Here is a 20,878-nt window from a genome sequence, read left to right as displayed (position 1 = left end):
TAAAGCGCACTGCCTTCGGTACCAGGTCTGGCCGTGTTAGGTAGGCCCGGTAATCCAACTCCCGCCTTGACCCTTGTGTAAGATGGCGCATCCGGGGGCCTGCCTGGTTTGTACAGTGGAGGAGAACATGGCGTATATCTTGGCGACCACGTCCACAAGAGCATTCAGTCGATTCCATAGCGCTAAAGGTGCCAAGATAAACAGCACCGATATAGAAACCCTTTTCCCATAGATAGAATTCCTCTTCCTTTTTCTCCCCCAGATTCGATATTCTCGTCGATGGCACAATAGTTTAGATAGGAATATCATTTCGTTATTATCTACTGGCCCGAGCCCGTGACAGGTATCTCTTTTCTAACCCTTTTTCAGAACGCCGTACCCTCGCAACATTGACGCGGGAAATTTCAGACTGATGTATGGAATTTTCAAGTTTCAACTGGATCTGATGGTCAAGATATCTTTTTTATCTACAGTCAGAACTTGCCTAACTTCTGAGGATACGCAGTTTGCCTCTAGGTACATAACCAGCACGTTTTTGAAACAAAGTTGTTCTTTATGGCTAGAGAAAAACGAGACAGTATCCAACAAGCCAATGGACCTTCGTGGCCATGGGAACAGCAGTACGAAAACCAGCAGCACGGGGCATACAACATGCGGAATGAGATATCAGGATGTTTGTAGAAAGGCGACGATGTACATAGATTACCACTACGGCGGCTTACCCGGTCGCCCCTCAGGACCTGCCGCCACTCGGCCTATAGGGCTGACAGATGCGTGTATGAATAATAATAATAATAATAATAATAATAATAATCTCTTCCCCGACTACCCGCTAAGCTTTTTCCGCACAGGACATGTATTTCTCATATGATTTAAGGTACTCAAAAGAATTTAATTGTTTGCGATGGACCCGAGGAGACAAGGGATTACGTCGCATTCCATCTGTGTTCATTTCTATGTTCAATGAGATGTGTAGGGATCGGCTACCAGAGTCGGAGGGAATTGAAGGTTCTCCGTCACCTTAGCGATTCATACTGTTTGCAATATATTTGGGATCGATTTCGGGGGAATATTTGTGGCTGGGTTCATCACTTGGGAAGGAAGATGCGTGTCTTGGATGCGTGACAAGGGAGTCTGATGCCATAGAATATGTTGTTCTCCTATCATGATGCAGTGTGTTTGCGCTCTTTTTGGTACACATGTATCTACATGCTCAGGTCGGGAAACTCCTGTTCTTTTCATAAACTCAAGAATACGCCATAGAGGCCTCAGGTTACTGACAGTCTCTCAATTATTTTCTTTTCGTTTTTAGCTTACTTGTATTTGGGGGAACAGGCCAGTCTCGTATACATAACTTCAAACACAGGTATGAGAATACTACTATTATTTAAAAAGTTGTACTGGCTCCTCTCGCGCACAAGCACCGTAAAGAAATTATGTCACTTCATATCGGAGATTATTCTGTTTTTAGTCAAGGTCGCTGTTCCCTGAAAACGATCACCAAATGATCCTCTCTGACCAGTTGGTTTGAATTCACATTCGTAATCTGGACTTGAAGTTTGCTTCTTATTGTTCATTGTCTCCTCTCCAGTCTACCCTTCAATTGGGACGATTTTGGACTTTTTTCTCGAGTCGGCCGGCCCACGACTGACGTGCGATGATAGTGATTGGTAATAGTAAATTATCTGTGATAACGTGGGAGTTGGGGCGCAATAATGTCGCACAGGATATCCAAATGCAACACCATTTCCCTGAGTTTTCTCTCAAGTTCGTCTGGCCGCGAATTCCTAATCAGGTTTCGAATAATCGATGAGCTAATCTTTGGCATCTCTTCTCCTTCAGGTTTCGGTATGAACCTTATTGTTGAGGAGGGATTATTTGTGCGATGGCAAATCCAGACTCTCGAGGCTGATTTTAATGATTCTCTAAAAATATCCTCTATCATTCGATCAATCAAACCTGGATCTAATAGCGAATTAGTCAATTTCTTTTCAGATTGAAGTTAGAACTCAGAACTTTACCTCTCCGTAGCATATCTCGCGTACTCATAGGGCTCATCATGTGGAGGCCAGAAACCATCCACGAGACCTGTGATACAGCGGTCTTTCTTATGCTTTCACAGTCTATCATCGTTTTTTCCCAAGGCTCGTACAGATCTAATCGCTTCATTGAAGTCATCCCAGACGATGTGATCTCTGTCAGCTTTGCATCTCTGCTAATGTCACTGGTCAGACACTCTCCATATCCCCATGGTGTAGGGGGGAAGATATCCATGTTTTGCAGGTGATCTGGGCCAAAAAGAACGGAGAACTTCAGGTCAAATCCATCACGCGAGACGTCTTGGATAAGTTGGGACTGAAAGGCTTCCCAACTTGTTGCCGAACCGTCGTATACCCAGAAGTAGTCAGCCAGTCCATGACCTCTCCAAAGCTTGACTCGCTGACGCTTTGTCAATATAATATCATCATTCTGTGGCCCTAGCTTTCCCACGAGTGACTCATCATCCAATGGGAATATAACCGCAGCTATGATATTCATATCTCTTCCACTGTGTTCGAAGACATGTCGCAGTAAGGCGAGGTGACCTATATGTGGGGGATTGAAGCAGCCAGGATAGAAGACGATGCGATTGATGATTCCAGCACATAGGAGCGGCGTTCTGTGCGTTATGCCATGGTCAAAAATCTGGTCACATCCCTGAATCTCTTTGATGTAGTATTCAAATGACTTCATCTGCTCCATCTTGCTCTCTCTCACTCGTTGCCATGTAGGAATTTGGCAGTCCATTTGTAGGTAGATAGATGGAAGATGCTTCGTTTTCCTACTGTAATATATTGTACATGAAGAATATGCAAAATGGTGTGTAGTTAGGTGACCTGAGTGACAAAGCAAACATCCCGCAAGCAGTGATTTAAGACAAAGCAATCAGAACAATCATCTAAACAGCATCAAACCATCACAGCACCACTCCATCGCTTTATGTTCTTTTTTCCTGTAGCCCCAATGGCCCTTTCAGTTGCACCTAATCTTACAGCTAGCTTCTTGGCTGTGGCACCTATAAAGGAAAAGTGTGTGTTCTGTTATGAAACTGGTTTTACTGGTCCCTGTAGTATGACTGAGGTTGGTTGACAGTTCCACGCCAACTTAAAGAAAAGAAAGAAAAACAAAAAAAGGAAGAAAGAAAAGGAAGAAGGAAGAAAAGGAAAGGAAAGAAAAAAGGAGAAAAATTTACAGCACTTCAATTTCTATTCCTACCGAAAAGAAGTTGTCAGACGTCACATTCTATGGTTTCCTTAAAACCAGGCCAATTGATCATGATCTCCAGTGGGTCGACAATCCGCCCTGTCTAAGACCAAATACCAGAGATCATGCGCTGATTCACAGGACAAAAATTGAGTGTATATAGTGGGAAAGGTGCATTGCCTTTGCCTTGCTGGATTGTATGCCAAGCGCTCGCTTTTCTCTTGGGCAGATTGACATTGTCTGAATACAGTTAGGCTAAGTATGTGTAGAATGACTGCGCCGCAATATATTTATATTGGTATCAAAATGATCTTCGTTTATATTTCATGCGGCCCTTTAAAAGAGAAAGAATATTGGAAGTGGGCGGGCCACCGCAGTCTCCATGTTCCGGTTATTCCGATGTGTTCTCCCAGCACCAGCGTTTTGGTTCAGCCAATCATTGTCCTACGCCAATCGTTGTGTGGGTGAGCGTTATGCGCCGCAGTCAGTCAATATAGGGGACCGAGATTTACGTAGTGCCACTCCGACGATCAACACTAAAAGCGGAGCCTACGGGCGGAAAGGAGGGGAAAAGATATCAAAATGAATATTGCCGCGACGCATAGCCTCCACCTGCACAGTGCTTGGGCCAGGACAGTGATTCGCTGAACCACTACGCTGGTGCTGGGCACACGTCGGAATAACCGGAACATGGAGACTGCGGTGGCCCGACCCACTTTCAATATTTTCCAAGGCGGACAACGCTAATGGCATGTCCCACTTATAGGCCCTGAGTGATGAGAAATGTCCACCACTGTACTGCATCGGCCATTTGATTTATCTTTTTCTATATTCCAATCACAGAATAATCATAATAAAGGGACCTCTCGCTTACACTGGAATTCAAAACGGCGCCTGGTTGGTCTGCGCACCGAGTGGGAAGAGCAAGTCTGGCCATCCGTTACCAGTTTGGTTGATGGTGAAATTCCTTCCTGGATGGCTCAGCGACCAGAAAGTCGCCGTGCCGAGATATCAACGCCAGTGATATTCTCTTTTCTATTTCGCCACTAGTGTGTATATGCGCATCATCTGTGTCTGAAATGCTAAGTTACTCCAGTCGATTGTCAATCCCTGTTTGATAACATTTGACGGTCCAGCTTCGCACAGCTGTGCTCGGCTATTTAATGTAGGCATATACCGATGCCCAAACGGAATGCCTACTATTACAGCTAAACAGGATGCTCTAGATAGAAACTTTCTTCATGTGATATCTCGCATGCATGATTATTGGGCACTACTCGAAAGGAATCAAAGGTTCAGTCCGGGCTAAGCAGTGTGGATCAGCCCAGGCCGGGCGCAAGCTTGTTGAAGCACATAGAATAGACCATGTCTGCCTTCATCCTGCTCTCCCTCCCCCATTTCTCATAGATCAAACAACTAGCGCGATTTTCGAGCTTGAAGTAAAATCAGATATACCACAGCCAGATGCACCAGAAATCCAGACCTATTGAATGGACCAAGGACACCATTCCTACCACCATGCTTCTGCACCACAATTGACATCACTTCAACACCCTCAATTGTGGTGATTTGTCTCGAATATAGTGTTCAGTGGGTTTATTCAGATGTTGGAATCCCTCTGCGTAGTGTTAACGGCGCAGGATTCGGAGGCATCCGTCGGTGCGCGGATCCAGTGAATTGCTGTTGTGATCAAACCCTTTAAATGGTGAGTCGCCAAATTCTGTCATCTCGACCACCCAGCGCATTGTATGTTCGAGGCATTTATCTTGTCCAGACAAGGAAGTATCAATGTTGTAGAAAACTGCATTGATCTGGGCGCGGGCTTTGCGTCCATTTTTGCGTTGTTGTAAGAATTCGAGAAGTTTCACCTGAGTACCAAGCATGAATTCCTGTGGTCGTTTTATGTCATGTTTCTCCCCCTCTTCATTGTAAGGGGAGCGAGGGTCACAGTCCCAAATGATCAGGTATTTGCCTCTCCCCTCCTGGGACTTAATAGCTGCTACCCCCCATACATGCCATGAACGTTTGTCCCAGTTCGAATCACCGACATAGGAGGAGGTCCAGGTACTAAAGAGGCCAATCCAGGTGGACTTGTTTTTTTTTGGGGAGCACCACCAGGAGGAGAAAGTGTCGCGGAGATCAGCGTCACCAGGAGGTAAGGCGGCTGACCAGTTTGCACGATCTATGTCAGTTGGGAAGGTGACTAGTCGATGATGGACGTATGGGGCGTTGAAGTTGGTGGGGAACTGGTTGAGAATAGCGGCAATCGTGGCTGGAGAGGAGTCAGGATTCAGATGCTCAAGCTCAGTTTTGAGACCAGTAGGGCAATGGGGACGTGTCGGGTTTGCGGTCCAGGATTTTGAATCAGACAGGTGAGATGGAAGATGGTGAGAAATCGACATATTGAGAGACACTGAAGTCGTAGGATGGATGGAAAGGCAAGGTCATAATATGAGATATAAGGTGTTACGGAGTAACGTGCATGATAAGCGGATGAGACAGATAAGCAAGTGAGACACCAAATCACCGCGACGCGATCACCATCAACCGCGTTTTCCCTCACCAACAAAAATGGAATTGTCAAAAATAGGAAACTAAGTGATCTTAGCTGTCTAAGCTATCTGAAATAACCTAAGTTTAAGTGCCCGGGCTGCTGCAAAGATCTACTCAGTCAGTCATGCAACTCTAAGTCGGCGACTCAAAGGAATGGCATCACAGCGCGATATCAAGCCTAAATCGCGGAAACTCACTGACTTAGAAGAGACGGTAATTGTTCAACATATCCTTGACCTGGCTGCACAAGCATTCCCTCCTCGACTTTGCCATGTTGAAGATATGGCCAAATAGAACAATTTATTATCGCCTATATCACGTACGTGAGTGTATGAGCTCTTAATTCTCTATCTAGTTTTTATTTTGACCTATAAGCCTGGCCGTCAGACGTTTTGCTTACTACCCATTCGACGCGATATTAAATCCTCATCAGTTTTCTTGTTCCTCAATGTTTCTATATAGTGGCCCCAGAAAATGCCACCACACATTAAGGTATTCAAATATTCTCGTATCTCCTTTAACGTTTATGCATCGTATTGTACTCTGAATCAGCCGACCTCTGCGATGATCCTGCGACTAAATCCATATGATATGGAGAATATACGTGACGCCGATAGAAATAGGAGTTATACTGGGGAATCCTGACGGTTAGGCTTAGTTAACTAACTTATGTTAACAGTAAACTAATCTAACTAACTAGCTATGAAATCGGGCTTCTCGAATTCGCTAGAATTTATACCGCGTTGTGCGGGCTGGCATCCAAGAAATGATTGCCACTGTAACCAAGTCGGTAGCACAAAACAGACAGCACTTCTGCCAATTTCTGCGACATGTGACCTCGCAGAAATTGGGCCATCTTGCTGCTAGCGATATCGAATATTGAATGTCCTCTAAGCCAGCAAAAGGTGCCAAGGATGACGCGGCGCGAGATTGGAAAAATCTCCAAAGTCGCCAAGAAAAAGTGGGTCGGAATAGGATTTACCCGCCTGAACGCCAGACATGCTCATTTCACCGTAACCATAGTGATCTCCTCTCATTATTGCATGTGTAAAATGACTTCAGTCCGTGTCCACCGCCTTTCATTAATTTGCAATCTTGGTCTGTCACCCGGGTGCTACCATATATGTCTGCATTGTCGAACATTGTTAAGCGAAAGATTTCCGATGTGCCTGCCGAACCGGTTTAATGTTGATACCCCTTCATACGCGCCTTGCAGACTATGGCTGGCAACAACTCCTCTGACTACAAAGCACTTTTCCTGGAGGCGGAGAGAAAACGGAAAGGAGCAGAGGAAAGCCAGCGGAGGATAGAGGAACAAACTCGAAAGACGACCTTTGGCGAGTTCATTCAATATGGTCACAATATTGTCGCTAGATCGTTGACAGTCGCAAACCAATCTCGCTGCACTTCAGGGACTTCTATTTACACTCCCTAGTCAAAGGAATCCGGCATATTATTATATTATTGAACAAGAGTTATACTGACTTAAGGATTTCAAATGAATGTCTACGGTGATGCTTTACTACTTTAGAACTTGAATTGATGGGGTACGAGCCTGGATGGAACGGGGGGTGGTAGGACGATACATGTGGTTTGCTATCTACAAGTAACGTCCCTATTTTTGCAGATCAAGCGTATCTGACTGCTCATTTGATTTGGATTTAAAAGTCTCGCCCTTTTATTAAAACCGTGTGGGTTACATTAACGAAGGATCCCAAATCCTGCATATCTTCAAGACACATGATATTTGGCCATGAAATCGGCGCACGTAGATGAGTTATCTAATGAAAAGAGGTTCTTTCCTCATTTCAGCTGGCATATCGAGTTACTAGAAACATTATAAAAACCCATTATAGCCTGCACCTCGTGAAATTCAGTAGTTGGCTCAGAGTTCATCAAAACAATCTTTTGCTAATAATTGTGTTTGCGAATATCCACATTAGTCATCCACCATGCATAACGTAACCCACAAGCGGCTCGCGCACACAAGCGGGTCGCGCACCCCTCGCGTTTTCTACGTATCTCAACCCAACCAAGCAATCTAAACCGCCACCATGCCACCAAAGCGCCCCCAATCAAGTCGAAATTCTATTGAACAAGAGGGCCGCCTCTTATTGGCTATACAGGCTATCAAAAATCAGGAAATTAGCTCTGTACGTCAGGCAGCACGTGTTTATATTGTACCTGAATCAACACTACGAGACCGGCTTCATGGCAAGATCTATTGCGCTGAGAAACGTGCCAACAACCATAAATTGACACGAAATGAAGAGGAATCACTTGTACATTGGATATTCTCCATGGATCGACGTGGAGCAGCCCCCCGACCAGCTCATATTGAAGAAATGGCCAATATTCTACTGTCAAAGCGTGGTTCTGTCAACATCCAAACTGTTGGTGTTAATTGGGTTTACAACTTCATTCGACGGCAAGATGAGCTCAAAACCAAGTATTCTCGACGCTATAATTATCAGCGGGCTAAGAATGAGGATCCAAAAATTATTCAGGAGTGGTTTGATCGGGTGCAAATTACTATCATGCAACATGGGATCGCACTTGAAGATATCTACAACTTTGATGAGACAGGATATGCAATGGGCCTAATAGCTACTGCTAAGGTAGTTACTAGAGCTGAAATGACTGGTCAACCCGTTCTTGTACAGCCAGGGAATCGAGAATGGGTGACATCTATTGAGTGTATCAACTCTACTGGATGGGCTCTCCCGCCGTGTATCATCTTCAAAGGAAAGGTCCATATTGAGGGATGGTATCAAGATAAGGCTTTACCACGCAATTGGAGGATTGAAGTCAGTGATAATGGATGGACAACTGATCAGATTGGACTACAATGGCTTCAAGAAACCTTTATTCCAGCTACAAATGGCTGCATGACTGGAAAATATCGCCTTTTGATCCTTGACGGCCATGGGAGTCATTTGACACCTAAATTTGATGAGATATGCAGTCAGAATGATATTATACCAATCTGCATGCCTGCTCATTCATCACATCTCCTACAGCCCTTTGATGTGGGTTGCTTCTCACCTTTGAAGCGGGCATATGGACGTCTGGTTGAGAACAAGGCACGGCTCAACATCAACCATATTGACAAATTTGACTTTCTTGAAGCCTATCCGCAAGCTCGTACAGAGGCCTTTAAGATGGAAAATATCAGGAATAGCTTTGCTGCAAGTGGCCTGGTTCCTTTCAATCCAGAAAGGGTGCTTGGGCAGCTCAATATACAACTCAAGACCCCTACACCACCGGGCAGCCATTCTACTGATTCAGCACCCAAAACACCTCATAATCTCAAGCAACTGGAAAAGCAGGCATCTACAATCAAGAGGCTTTTAAGGCAGCGTACACAGAGTCCTCCAAGCCCAATGAATGATGCAATAAACCGGGTTATCAAAGGGTGTGAAATCCATATGAATAGTGCAATCCTTCTTTCCAAAGAAGTCCAGGATTTACGGGCTGCACATGAGAAAACGCTGCAAAAGCGGAATCGATCCAAGCGACAGATGGCTCGTACAGGTGGCCTGTCTATTCAAGAAGGCATAGAGCTTATGCAGCAGAGGAATGAGGTCCAGAGAACTGAAGATACTGTACAGATGGAGACTGCGCCATTGACATTTCAACCACATGTACGGGCGCCACCACGGTGTTCTGATTGCAATGTTCTGGGACATAAAAGGACTCACTGTCCTAATCGCAGTAATAATTAGTTTTCATATATAAATGCTATTTTGAATGTTTAAATTAGAACTTTCGCTGTCCTTGGTCGGAATGTGCGCGACCCGCTTGTGGGTTACGTTAATGGGAATTTGGAGTGGCCGCTGCCTAAGGTCCATATGCCCATCGACGACATGGAACTATACGGATACGAGATCCATAGCGGAAATGAGCCTTCAGATGAAATGATCCAAAGGGTCAAGCAAGCTTTCGAACAGAGTCCGAAATACCGCACAAAGTCTCTCCTTTTTTGCGGAGGAGGAGAGGAATGCAGCAACTTGGTGATCCCAGAAGAGGTACGCTCATATTCTCAACCCCAGGCGGCCTTGTCTAAATCTATCGGGCAGATTAAGCAACGTATCGAAGGGATATTAGGGAGAAAACTCAAGGACCTCGTAAGGCAAGGGCCCGTCATAGTCGAGTTCATCAAGAACTCGATGGAACCGCCTTTGAGGAGAGGTCATCCGTCACGTGACAACTCCGTATCGATTTTCTGCCCACTGGGGGAAACTGCTCGCTGGAACAACGGCTTGTTCGAAGTTTATACGACTTCCCATCACCAAAACGCAGAGGAATTTCAAAATAGCCCAAAGCAAGTACACAGACTGTCTGTGAAGCCAGGCCAGTATCTGATTGTAAAGGGAGGACTCCGTATCAAGCCGTCACCGAATGGTGGTGCTCAAATTGCGTGGTTGGGGTATTCAATAAAGCCCATGCATGAGGATATTGATTCACCTGAGGCGTTTGAATTTATGCAAGTATAGCTGCGGGTATGGGTGACTCTTCTTGTGCAATTTCCCTTTTTGGGTGCGACTCTTCTTGTTGCCGGCCTAATGTCATTTTAGCAGACGTTAGCTGAGAACTTGCACAATGTTTGGATTGGGATAAGGGCATCTCGCACAGATATATTTGCTGTAGGTATCAAAGTAGTCTGAAAATTTCTCAAGATCCTGTGCCAATTCTCTAATCTCAGGATAGCCGTGCTTTAAACTATTGATGGAATTCTCGAGTTCAGCATTATAGAGGTGCGGAATCCGTGGTAGCACAGGAATAAACGCAAGTGAGATCCCTGGGATGCAAGTTTCACGTTCGATTTTGAGGAGCTTCTGGCCAGACTCAACCCAGCCCCGGCATTGTGATTTTCCTGGGAGACGCTGTTTGCGAATGAAGGCCTTCCACTGGCCATGGTTGTGGAGTCGGTTATTGCAAAGTGCTGCCTCTAAAGGTTCTCCTGTTGTATGCATGAGCCATTTCTCATATTGCAACGCCAGAAACCGAACAGCAAGTAAACGTTTGAATTGGTTGCTGATGGTAGAACGCCCCTTTTCCTTAGCCGAAAGAAAAACAATTCGTGGATCCTGGCCTTCGCACAGATGGATGCGTCGAATGATGGCGGTCTGATCAACATGGAAAAATTCTCTCACCGAGTCCAATTTCTTCTCTGTTTTTTCAAGGAAAGACTCAGCATCCTCAGCCCGGTTGTTTCCCAGCCGATTAGCCATGGCTATCCAATCTGTACATCAAAAGTAAAAAGAATAAAAGGGAGTTTTCTGAAAGACGCAGCGATATTAACTTAACACAAGACAGTTGAAGTGAAAAAGAGTGGAAATAATAAACACCGGAAGGAATGGGGATACCAGTCTAGCTGGAAAGGGCAGGCAGTCGGAGCTCTCCGTTGACAACCAATAGGGTCATGATCCGTCGAGTCTGAGAAGCCGGATGCCGATAGCCAAGGAGGGAACCTTGCAGAAAGTGTGCGTGTATCATACTGGAAATGACTGGTGTAACCCGGTGGATAAAGTATTATGGGGCACCATACAATCCTCTTATTGGTGAGACTCGCAAAGCTAGACTAATCCGGTATAGCCATCCTACACTTTGCCTTTCGCTTACTGGCTCTGAATGCCCGTTTCTGGCAATTGAAAGACATATGAGCGTTCTCCACAACATTGCTATTTGTAATTGTAGCAATAACTCGATACTAGCGCGGAGACGGAGCATGTCGGTCCACTATTACCCCTTGTTTTCATTGTTGTGCCTATGAGAGGTCAAAGAGCAACTTTGCTGTAGGACAAAGATATGCCAGTGTTTGTATTAATCTGATCTCACAAAACGATTTGTTAGAAGGAATGCTGCAGTTTGAGTCGTACCAAAATAAGCCACCTTATTTGAAAACAACAAATAATGGACTTAGCATCAATGAATTGACAAAGATCTCCTGTTCGCCATACATACACATGGAATAAAATAGAGATTTACCTGTAGTTTATTGAATCTGGAAAAGGTTTCTATTGCATCAGTACTGGGAGAGCGGCAAAGATACCTCTTTAGTCAAATGCGTTCTGATTCTCATTGGATGAGAACATGCCAGAAAATGGTTATGCTTTAGTTCATTATTAGATACTTGGGTCAGGGATTCGCTCGCTGAATTATCCCTGATATGTGTATTGAACGTATTTCATATCACCGAGGTCAGAGGTAGTCGCCTGATAAAGATTATATGAAGAGGCCTCGCCTGTATACTTGGTCTGATTTCTCATCAGACGTTCAGAATAATACCTCATGAGGGGTTTTACATGTATATCGTCTGTTTAGTATATGTTCAGCGACCTGTAGCATGGCGCAAGAATTTTATGATTTGGAGGCAGAAAGAAAGAATATCTGGAGTACAATAACCCTATGCTGAGCCATCACAGTCCACAGGTCCTCTGCTTGTCTGTCCCTTGGTTCGATTAAGCCTCTCCATCAGCCTTCCAAGCAAAACCCATTCGGACGGGTCCAATCTCATTTTTTGCTTTTGAAAGTAGTTTACAGCTGTCTCCAAAGCTGCTTGTGCTTCATCCAGGGTAGGTGAACTGGCAGGCTTGGTAAACACGGCAGTGCCTAATTGGGAATGGTGAGACAGACATGATGACTTGGTGCTCCTCCAAATATACTGGGGGGTGCTGGCAGAACCCACAGGAGCAGTGTTATGGAGCATGATAGGTCATCTGAGATTTGGAGACGGCGGCCCTGGTAGAATGACCTCAGGGGACCCAGAATGTTGCCCGGTAATGTCTTGCTCCTGTTGGTGCTCATTGAATATGAGCATTGAATCAATTGTCGTGCTCAAAGAGGTCTGGTCCAGCAATGCGTCTAGGTACGTATCTGGTAGCAACAGAGGATTCTCGCTGGGAGACAAATAAACATCTGATATCTGGGCAAATTTCGAATTGACTTCGCCGGCCGAGTAGGGAGAGGAGCTTAGACTGGTCAAGATTGTGTCGTTCAAATGCGGACGATTATCCGTTTGATGGTTCTTTTTGTTCTCGCCGCAGTGGGAGGGAGGCGGGACAGATGGTGAAGAACTCGTAAAGGAAATGATGGGTGGAAGAACAGTAGGAGTACGTAGGGCAGAACCAAGCACCAACTCAGAGCTCGAAGAGATCTGGCTGGGTGGATCACTTTTATTGGTACCCAATATACTTTTTTGTGGTCTAACAGTGACGAGACCTTGCTGCTGTTCGAAAGTTTTCAGCCATGTAGGGTTTGCCACTGTTAAACTATTATCAAACTTTCAATGATAATGTGAGAAGCACTCGTGTGATTTTAATTGCCAGAAACAGGCGTTCCGAGCCAGTAAGCAAAAGGCAAAGTGTAGGACGGCTAAACCAGATTAGTCTTGGGGTTTCAAGTAACCACTAAGGAGAAGGGATGATGCCCCACAACATTCCGCGCGTCGGATCGTGAAGGCCAAGTGCGTCCCCACCTAGAGTGAGGACGTCTCTGACCAAAGTACACTCAGCGAAAATACCAATAAAGGCCCAAGACTTTGGATTCTAAATATATATAATCAGGGTATTGCCAGCGAAGGATAAACCGATACATAGATTGCCAAGGTCAGCAATGATGCTGTTATTCCTGCATCATTCGTTGACAATTTGATCGGTAAAAATATGGTCAACCTGGCCCAGGTCTGATTCACTACCATATGTCTTGATCATTATGAAACCAAAAGGATTGGATCCCGTATACCAGTTTCCATAAGGTTCAATGCAGATTATGAAACTCCTTAAAAAAAGGAAACCGTGGCACACTGACATCCTTCATCAATTAATTAATATAATGATTGCGAGAATTTCAAATAATAATGCCGTGGGAAGTTCTCATGTGTCTTGATCACTTGGCGAGGATTGCTAAACAAAGGCAAAAATGTTTCCAGACCTTATCTAGTTAGTATTACGCTCTTATAACCTGGTATGTGATTGGAAAGCACACTGGTGGAAACCGTAATGTGGAGCATTGTGGGCATCATTGCCGTATTTCTCAGTGGTAGCAATATTGCCTCACACTATTAGCATGATCCATTCCCTGAATACCCATTAAACTTTTGCGGCGCAGGAGGTGTTTTTCTTGTCGGAAAATACTTATGAAATGCGAAAGTCCCCTCAGTTTTGCTTGTGATTTCAATGTTCTCGGTTTTGCTTTTATACCTCTTTTGGTTGCTACCTACTATGCAAAGAATGCTCATTTTACCTTCAGTGAGATCGATTCTGGGGAAGTTCTTAGATACAAGTTATGGCTTCTTTAAAGAATATGTCAGTGATGTACAGGGCTTCCGAGAGTTACTGGGCATATATGAGGGCATAATAAGTGGGAAGGGAGTATTGCGGTTTTTCTTGATGGAGGAGAACAAACGAGATTGTTTAGGATGCGCTGAACCTGGGTTGCAGACTTTACTTGAAAAGACGGTCACATTATATGTGCCTTTTCGGAGATGGAATCTGGATGGGGGTTTTGCGCTACGGACTGCCTTATCGGAATACGGAGGTATGGGAGTCGAGGGTCCTGTGCACTCTGAATATTTATGTTGGCGTGATGGTATGGTATTAATGAAGATCCGCATCATTAATGGTGATGCATGGGATGGGATAATTGATGATGCACGGGGGACAGACGCGCTGAATGTGGTTACGTGGAAAGGGATGTATTGTATGATGCCCGAGTTGACATTGGCTTTGAGCAAGGTTTGCTCGCTCAGTTGGATTCAAAGGAATAAGGGTTGCGATTTGTTTGAGTACCGAAAAGAGTTGGGTGATCGGTCATTGGAATCAGCGGGAGAGTTGAAGGGTTGCCGGCATTTCGGTGATTCATACTGTTTGGAATATACATGTGGTTTATTTCAGGAGGATATTTCTGGATGGGTTGATCCTTTGAAAGGGAAATACATCTGGTTTGAGTGTAGGGAGTTATGAGCTTGCTTTAGGAGCTCTCTATTGAAGTCGCTCTTACGAATTGAACTGTGCCTTGGGCTCATTGACTATTAGATGAAATGAATGCTATTTATATCTTGTCTTGGTAGCCAAGTTAGACCGTGCCAGTATGGCATGTCAAGCTGCCTTTGGCCACCTTGATGAAGGAGCGCTTTCCAAGCACCACCGTCACCTATGGGAAAAGCTGGAACTTTTCCAGGATCAGACGATGGAAGCAAAGCGGAAGTATAAAAAAGCTGTCTGTGCACTTCGTAATGAGAAGCAACGACAGCGGAACCGATGGATCCGGGAGAATCTAGAACGGTATCGGAATGAGCAACCCGTGATCGACCTTGAATGTCAACTGGCAGGGAAGCTGGTGTATACCAAGGTAATGGGGGCTCTGGAGCACAGGAATTTTATGCATCCGCAGCATCTAACGGTGATTGACACCACCTTGAGCATGCCGGGTACCACCCTTGAAGCAGAGTATCAGCGTCGGATCAACACGATTAATGCGATGACTGCATTCTGCGCTGTGGAAGAGGGGCGGCCTATGCCTCGGCCCAGCCAATCTCGCTGCCGGCCTGTACCTGACAATGACGAACCCTGTCCTCCTGCCAAACAGCGACAGCATTTCTCAGAGGACGAGACCGAGATTCCCCTGCGCCAAGCGATGGAACCTGTACGGATCAAATCTCCAGAAGAGCGACCTAAGCTCTGCTTTCTTTGCCTGGGGAACGCTAATCTCCCGCTAAAGAATCGAATTGCGGAACATACAACACCCGGTTCATTCACCAGGCATTTTCTACGAAAACATGTCAATCCCCCCTGGCCAACCAAAGGGGTTGAGTGTAATATCTGGGGGGTGAAGCTGCTCGAACAGAAAGTTCATCTTTTAAATCACGCAGAGGTGTCACGGAACAGTTGTGCGAGGTTCCACTCAGGGAAAGCTAGCATTGGAATGTCAACACCAAGCTGGGCTTGTGTCATTGTAATAAAGAGTACCCCAGCAATTCTCAGTGGTTTTTGATGAGTCGCTTATTCTGGTTTACAAGCGTTTTTTGTCCTTTACAATTATTATTATATTATATATGTGAAAATTCTGCATGTCGGCAGCCGCCCAGCACCACTTTGGATTCTTTCGGCTTCTCCTCCCCAAAACGAGAGGGTACTGACACCGGACACCACGAGAAGGTAGAAATCCATCATCTTAACTGAAAGACGAAAGCAATTACCCAGCGTATAATAATAATAATAATAATAATAATAATAATACTAAGTTACTACTAAAGAAGACCAAACAGGGAATAACAACAACAATAGATTCAATTTGGATCAACAAAAGAAAACAAGGATATAGCAGAATCGTGAATAACAATTAGAGGACATCAATCTAGAGGGTCAGGGTTCTCTAGCAAAGTAAAGGAGCTTACACTGCTGAGGGTACCCCCTTCAAGAATATCGACTTGTCGGTACCGTTCAGAGAAAACAACGTGGTAAAGACGGTGCGCATATTCTAAACAGAGGGTCAGTTGAAGCTAATGATGGAGGGGTTAGAACAATACCTGGACGGGCTTTTGTCGGCTGTGAAATTCTGAAGTCCAAGACAATGTACTCTTTCATTTCCCCAGATTTTATCATGCTGTAGTACTGCCCGTCAGGTTCAAACCGTTTCATATGTTCTACCAGGCGATCACGGTCCCTTAAAAGCTCGAAGCCCCAATTCTTCTGTTCAATGAAGAAATCAATCATCCCACCACCTTTGGTGGCTTCCCCAATCCCAAACTCTGGGGACAGTATAAGATGGCCGCTGAGTATTGGTATTAGGCAGCGATAAAATTCTTTTTGATATTGATCTTCAGCAGGAGTTGTACTTGAGCGGGGAGCATCTGCCAGCTGAGAGGGTCTGAAATGCCTGATAGCATCAATTGCGAGATCAAGTGGTGTACTGTGTTTGATCTCATTGTCACACTCTGTAGCCATGTAGAGCATGTTACAATACCTAGATACCAGTTATCGTTATTGGCAGGGCGAGAAAGAAAGAAAAGGGGAGAGGCATGCAGCACCTACCACCAGTGTACTCGACTGGCAAATACATAGTGAGAATCCCGACCTAATTTTTCTTCATGCAGCCATCCATTGCGACAAATATTTTCAAGAGCTTGTTGAAATCCCCGATCTTTCTTTTCGGCTTCAGACCTAAAGACACCATCGCGAAGAATAGCCCTTCTAAAAACTCTGATTGCATCACTTGACTGTACTTGATCGGGTCTAGGCAAGCCCCTAGCAAATGGCTGGCCGGAAAGGCGTCCAAAGAGCGCTCGAGGTCGACCAAAGAGAGCTCTAGCCACGGTCTTCCAATAAAGCATCCTGCCTTTCCGCACATGGTCATAAATATCCTATTGAAAGCTGTGAGAGGAAAATTCGATGCCTGGAACTAAAAGGGTTGGAATACTTACTGATACACCATGTAGGGCACGTAGCAGACTTTCGAGTAATCCTATATGCCCACCACTGAACAAAGCCAGTCCCTTCTTCAGGTCTTCTGTCAAAGATGGACGTGGCTGCATATGTTTTGTGATTAATGTCACCACTTCCAATGCTTCATCTTGGTCAAGTAGCAGGCCAACTGGCGTCAATGATAAATCTGCTCGCCACGGGTCGTAATATCTGATATTCTCATCAGCTCGTAGTGATATCTGCTGTTCAGGGGCAAATATCAAGGGTGTTTGAGTATGCCTTTTCTCGCTGAAGCCCACAAAGCCCCGACCTGGCGAGCCGTATGATGTGAAAAGTAGGATGTATGGGCTGACAAGGGGCACAATACGTTTGAAGAAATCTGTCCAAAGTTCGGCATCCCAATACGACACTTGTGCCTCATCTATAACCAGATAGGCGGGGTAGGTGAGCCACTGATTACCATGAACGCCTGTCTTGTGCTTTAAATATGCACCCCAGCCGCCTTTTCCATCAACTTTGCTCTCATTCCAATCTGTAAGAACATGAATAGGCTTTTCCTTGCCATAGTTCTCAAGCAGCTGATTGACCACAAGGTTCATCACAGTTGTTTTCCCGGAAGCTGGCGTGCCGCGCACTCGAATGATATGATAGTAATGAAGTCGATGTATCAACTCATTGACCAATTTCGTCCGCGGATAAATCCAACTTGAAAGATCTGTGAGAGAATGAGTTTCATTGTATGTACCTTTCAACAAGGGTTGACTTACTGTAAGGTTCAGTTATCTTCGATGGAATGTTGCTAGAAGAGGCGCTGCTGGAGGGAGCAAGAGCAGTAGCAGTGCTGGGAGCAGAAGGGCCTGGAGGAGCTGATTGTACAACAGCCATTAGCCACAGAACTTTGCCTTATAGAAGGTACGAGGAACTAACCATAGTCAAGGTGCATGGCTATTGGATGCAAGCATGTATCACAGGTCTGAGCATCATTGAGATTTGAGGTGTTGACCCCAGGGACTATTCCTTGGGTGCATTGACACCTGTAATTGCCACGCTCATAGGTACATGGACCTAGCATGATGAGTGCAGTGTATTGCCGTCGTGTGGCAGAGGGTAACGTAGACGACACTGAGAGAGGAGGTGAAGGTGAAGAAGATGGAGGGGGAAAGAAGGACTGTGACGGTGGTGAAGAGAAATTTGAATCCATGATAAGCATGACATCCAACCAATTATAGTTATCTACGGAATAAGAGCTGAGTTGTAGGCGCCGTTATAGCAAACAAAGTCCAATGTTTGCTTAGAAGGTCGATCCTTAGCCCTTGTCGAAGACTGACTGCGAATCAGGTTGGAGTGGATGAGCACTTGGTATTATGACAGATAGTTATCTCGTGGAGATGGAGCGAAAGAGGAAGGAGGAATGAAGGAAGATGAGGTTGAGAAAGAAAGGGGAATCTTGTATGTAGGTCAACATGTAACTCCAGTACAGTCCGCCTGGCCGATTCTGCCGTTTCCCCCACCAAAGCCATCCATAACTGTCCAGCGCTTCCGTTGTCACTTTTGTCTTCTATATTTACTCTCCCTTTTCTCTATCATCGCCATGTATTCTATAGTGTCCTTTTTTCTTTTTTCTCACTATTGAATATATGTATGTAAAAATTTTATGTCGGTGGCAAGTCACCTGGCTAAACTACCATCCATCATTTAATTACCGCCGCGTTTTCGTATCGTATTGCAATCTCATGACAGAACCAAAATTACTACTGCGAGCACCGGCTTTTCTCTAGCGTCCCGGTTGTGAGGCTATAGAAGAAACAGAAAGTGTTTGAAGCGAAAGCTGATTTCGCTATCATGTGTATTTTATCCGAGCCCAACACCGTGATTGCGGCACAGTTGGTCTCACAGACATGGCGTTTAGGACAGTCTATTGATTTGCTAAAGCAAGGCGCCAAGAACATAGGTCGTGACTCAGGATTCAGCCACGCTGCTGGGCTACTCCTCCATTGGAGTTCACAAAAACCATATGGATATGACTAAATTTGCCGCGATGGACGACCCCGGTTCCATTGCTGTCTGTGAACTCCTAGATTGGTGGATTAGAGAAGTGGATGCGAACGGATCATCAGCCGACTGCAAGCTGCCTGATACTGTCAACCGTCAGTATAATCAAGACCAAAAGATCATTAGAGGTTCCTATTTTCAGACGGATGGAGACCAAAATTTTAAGGTGAGGAAAAACGAATAATAGCCGTCTCCGGTTTGGGTGGATATGGTGTGTAGGGTAGCGCCCTCGCACATGGCTAGCCCCAACTTGTTGCCTATTTCATTCGGAATAGAGAAACAAGAATATCTTTCTATTATTTACCATCTAAATTCCGACACGCAGGCGGACAAAAACCGGGCACGAGCAAGGCAAATGAGCTGATGTGCCGTTGAAGTGGATCGAGAAACGTCTACGAGAAAAAGGGAATACCAGCCAACGAATCAAACAAGTTGGCAAACTGGTTGATTGGTCCGCGTCGGAGACAGAAAGCGAGGATAATGAATCATGAAGGACCAGTAACTTTGTATGTAAGAACAGGAGTCCTGCATTTAATAAAGAAGCGAGCCATGTCAAGCAATGGAAGGTAACATTCGGCAAAGAAACAGCCCATACTATAGTCAGGGCCTCCACACACACACAGCGCCTGGGGTAGGGCGATGAAACGCTGAACCACTATGCTGGAACACACCGGAACTACCGAGAGGGACGGGTTTGCAGTTTCCTTGTCGTAAATTGCTGTGCTTTTCCAGTGTAGTTTGAGCCATGGCTGCCTTGTGGAAGAGTCAGCTCGGGAACCAGCCATTTCAAGCATCGATCTTTTATCGAACTCATAGAGGCAAGTGCCAAACGTGACGGGCCTGTATTTGGGCTATGTAAAACTCATGCGCAATCATAATGATGCAAAAGTTGAGCTCTGCCGATATGCGACGTTTGAAATTCCTTTGGGCGGATACTCTCTCTGTACCTCCATGACGGTTTATAACTGCCAGGAGGACCCTATCGGTCGATTGGCGCGTGGAAAGGACGTGTTTCTGTGAGTGCTAATTTTGATGTTCCGGGCACCCAATCCTACCTCAGTGGACTTATATCACGAAGTTGATTGGCTTGGTGTTCCTTCTATACACGACATATTCCGCAGTATCTATGCTCTGACTTTAAAAGTCATTTGCCTTCCTTTGATTTGATAGTCATAATAGTCTCTATTTGTTTTACTTAAATACGCATGTTGCAAACAGAACGCAGGGCCAGTATATTATCTCAATCTATGCCTTCGACAACGGTTACAGGCTCTCGTCCGACAATTTCTGCACATAAATATGTAGCCGGGCAGATAATGATTGCAGACCTCACACTGCAGACTCCCTCGGTTACGCCAAGCCCATTGGGAGTTCCTGTAATGCTCACATACGACATCCCCATGTTGCCGGAGATCTTCAACTATCCGGTTAAACGCGTTCTCGCGATCTTCATTATTGGCATTTCGCAGAACCTCCTCGTCGACCGCTTGGTTTGCCATGGCAACTAGTCTGTTCTCGTGCCAAAGCGGGCAGTTGCATGATTTCCAAACCAGTCCGCAAGCATAACAGAACTCGCGGCCGCAGTTTGAAAGCGTTAGCTCCTT

General features: G+C 45.3%; 4 protein-coding genes across 4 annotated transcripts; all 4 read right to left on the bottom strand.

Moving 5' to 3' along the window:
- Positions 1–4,871: 4,871 nt before the first annotated feature.
- Positions 4,872–5,645, bottom strand: ACHE_10955S (uncharacterized protein; the record flags this gene model as incomplete). Its single annotated transcript, XM_043285019.1, has 1 exon — positions 4,872–5,645. One exon carries the CDS (start codon positions 5,643–5,645, stop codon positions 4,872–4,874), a length of 774 nt encoding a protein of 257 aa, XP_043132075.1.
- Positions 5,646–10,278: 4,633 nt separating this feature from the next.
- On the bottom strand, positions 10,279–11,030 carry ACHE_10954S (uncharacterized protein; the record flags this gene model as incomplete). Its single annotated transcript, XM_043285008.1, has 2 exons — positions 10,279–10,358; positions 10,430–11,030. 2 exons carry the CDS (start codon positions 11,028–11,030, stop codon positions 10,279–10,281), a joined length of 681 nt encoding a protein of 226 aa, XP_043132074.1.
- Positions 11,031–12,205: 1,175 nt separating this feature from the next.
- Positions 12,206–12,508, bottom strand: ACHE_10953S (uncharacterized protein; the record flags this gene model as incomplete). The annotated part of the gene is made up of 1 exon (XM_043284997.1): positions 12,206–12,508. One exon carries the CDS (start codon positions 12,506–12,508, stop codon positions 12,206–12,208), a length of 303 nt encoding a protein of 100 aa, XP_043132073.1.
- Positions 12,509–16,150: 3,642 nt separating this feature from the next.
- ACHE_10952S (uncharacterized protein) lies at positions 16,151–18,432 on the bottom strand (the record flags this gene model as incomplete). Its single annotated transcript, XM_043284986.1, has 6 exons — positions 16,151–16,278; positions 16,328–16,764; positions 16,833–17,161; positions 17,222–17,937; positions 17,990–18,088; positions 18,150–18,432. The coding sequence occupies 6 exons, from the start codon at positions 18,430–18,432 to the stop codon at positions 16,151–16,153; spliced, it is 1,992 nt and encodes a 663-aa protein (XP_043132072.1).
- Between the last annotated feature and the right edge of the window lie 2,446 nt (positions 18,433–20,878).

Source organism: Aspergillus chevalieri, chromosome 1 (genome assembly GCF_016861735.1).
Source record: "Aspergillus chevalieri M1 DNA, chromosome 1, nearly complete sequence".
NCBI lineage: Eukaryota > Fungi > Ascomycota > Eurotiomycetes > Eurotiales > Aspergillaceae > Aspergillus > Aspergillus chevalieri.
Note: the sequence above shows the minus strand (reverse complement) of the source record. Positions and strands in the feature narration are given on the sequence as shown.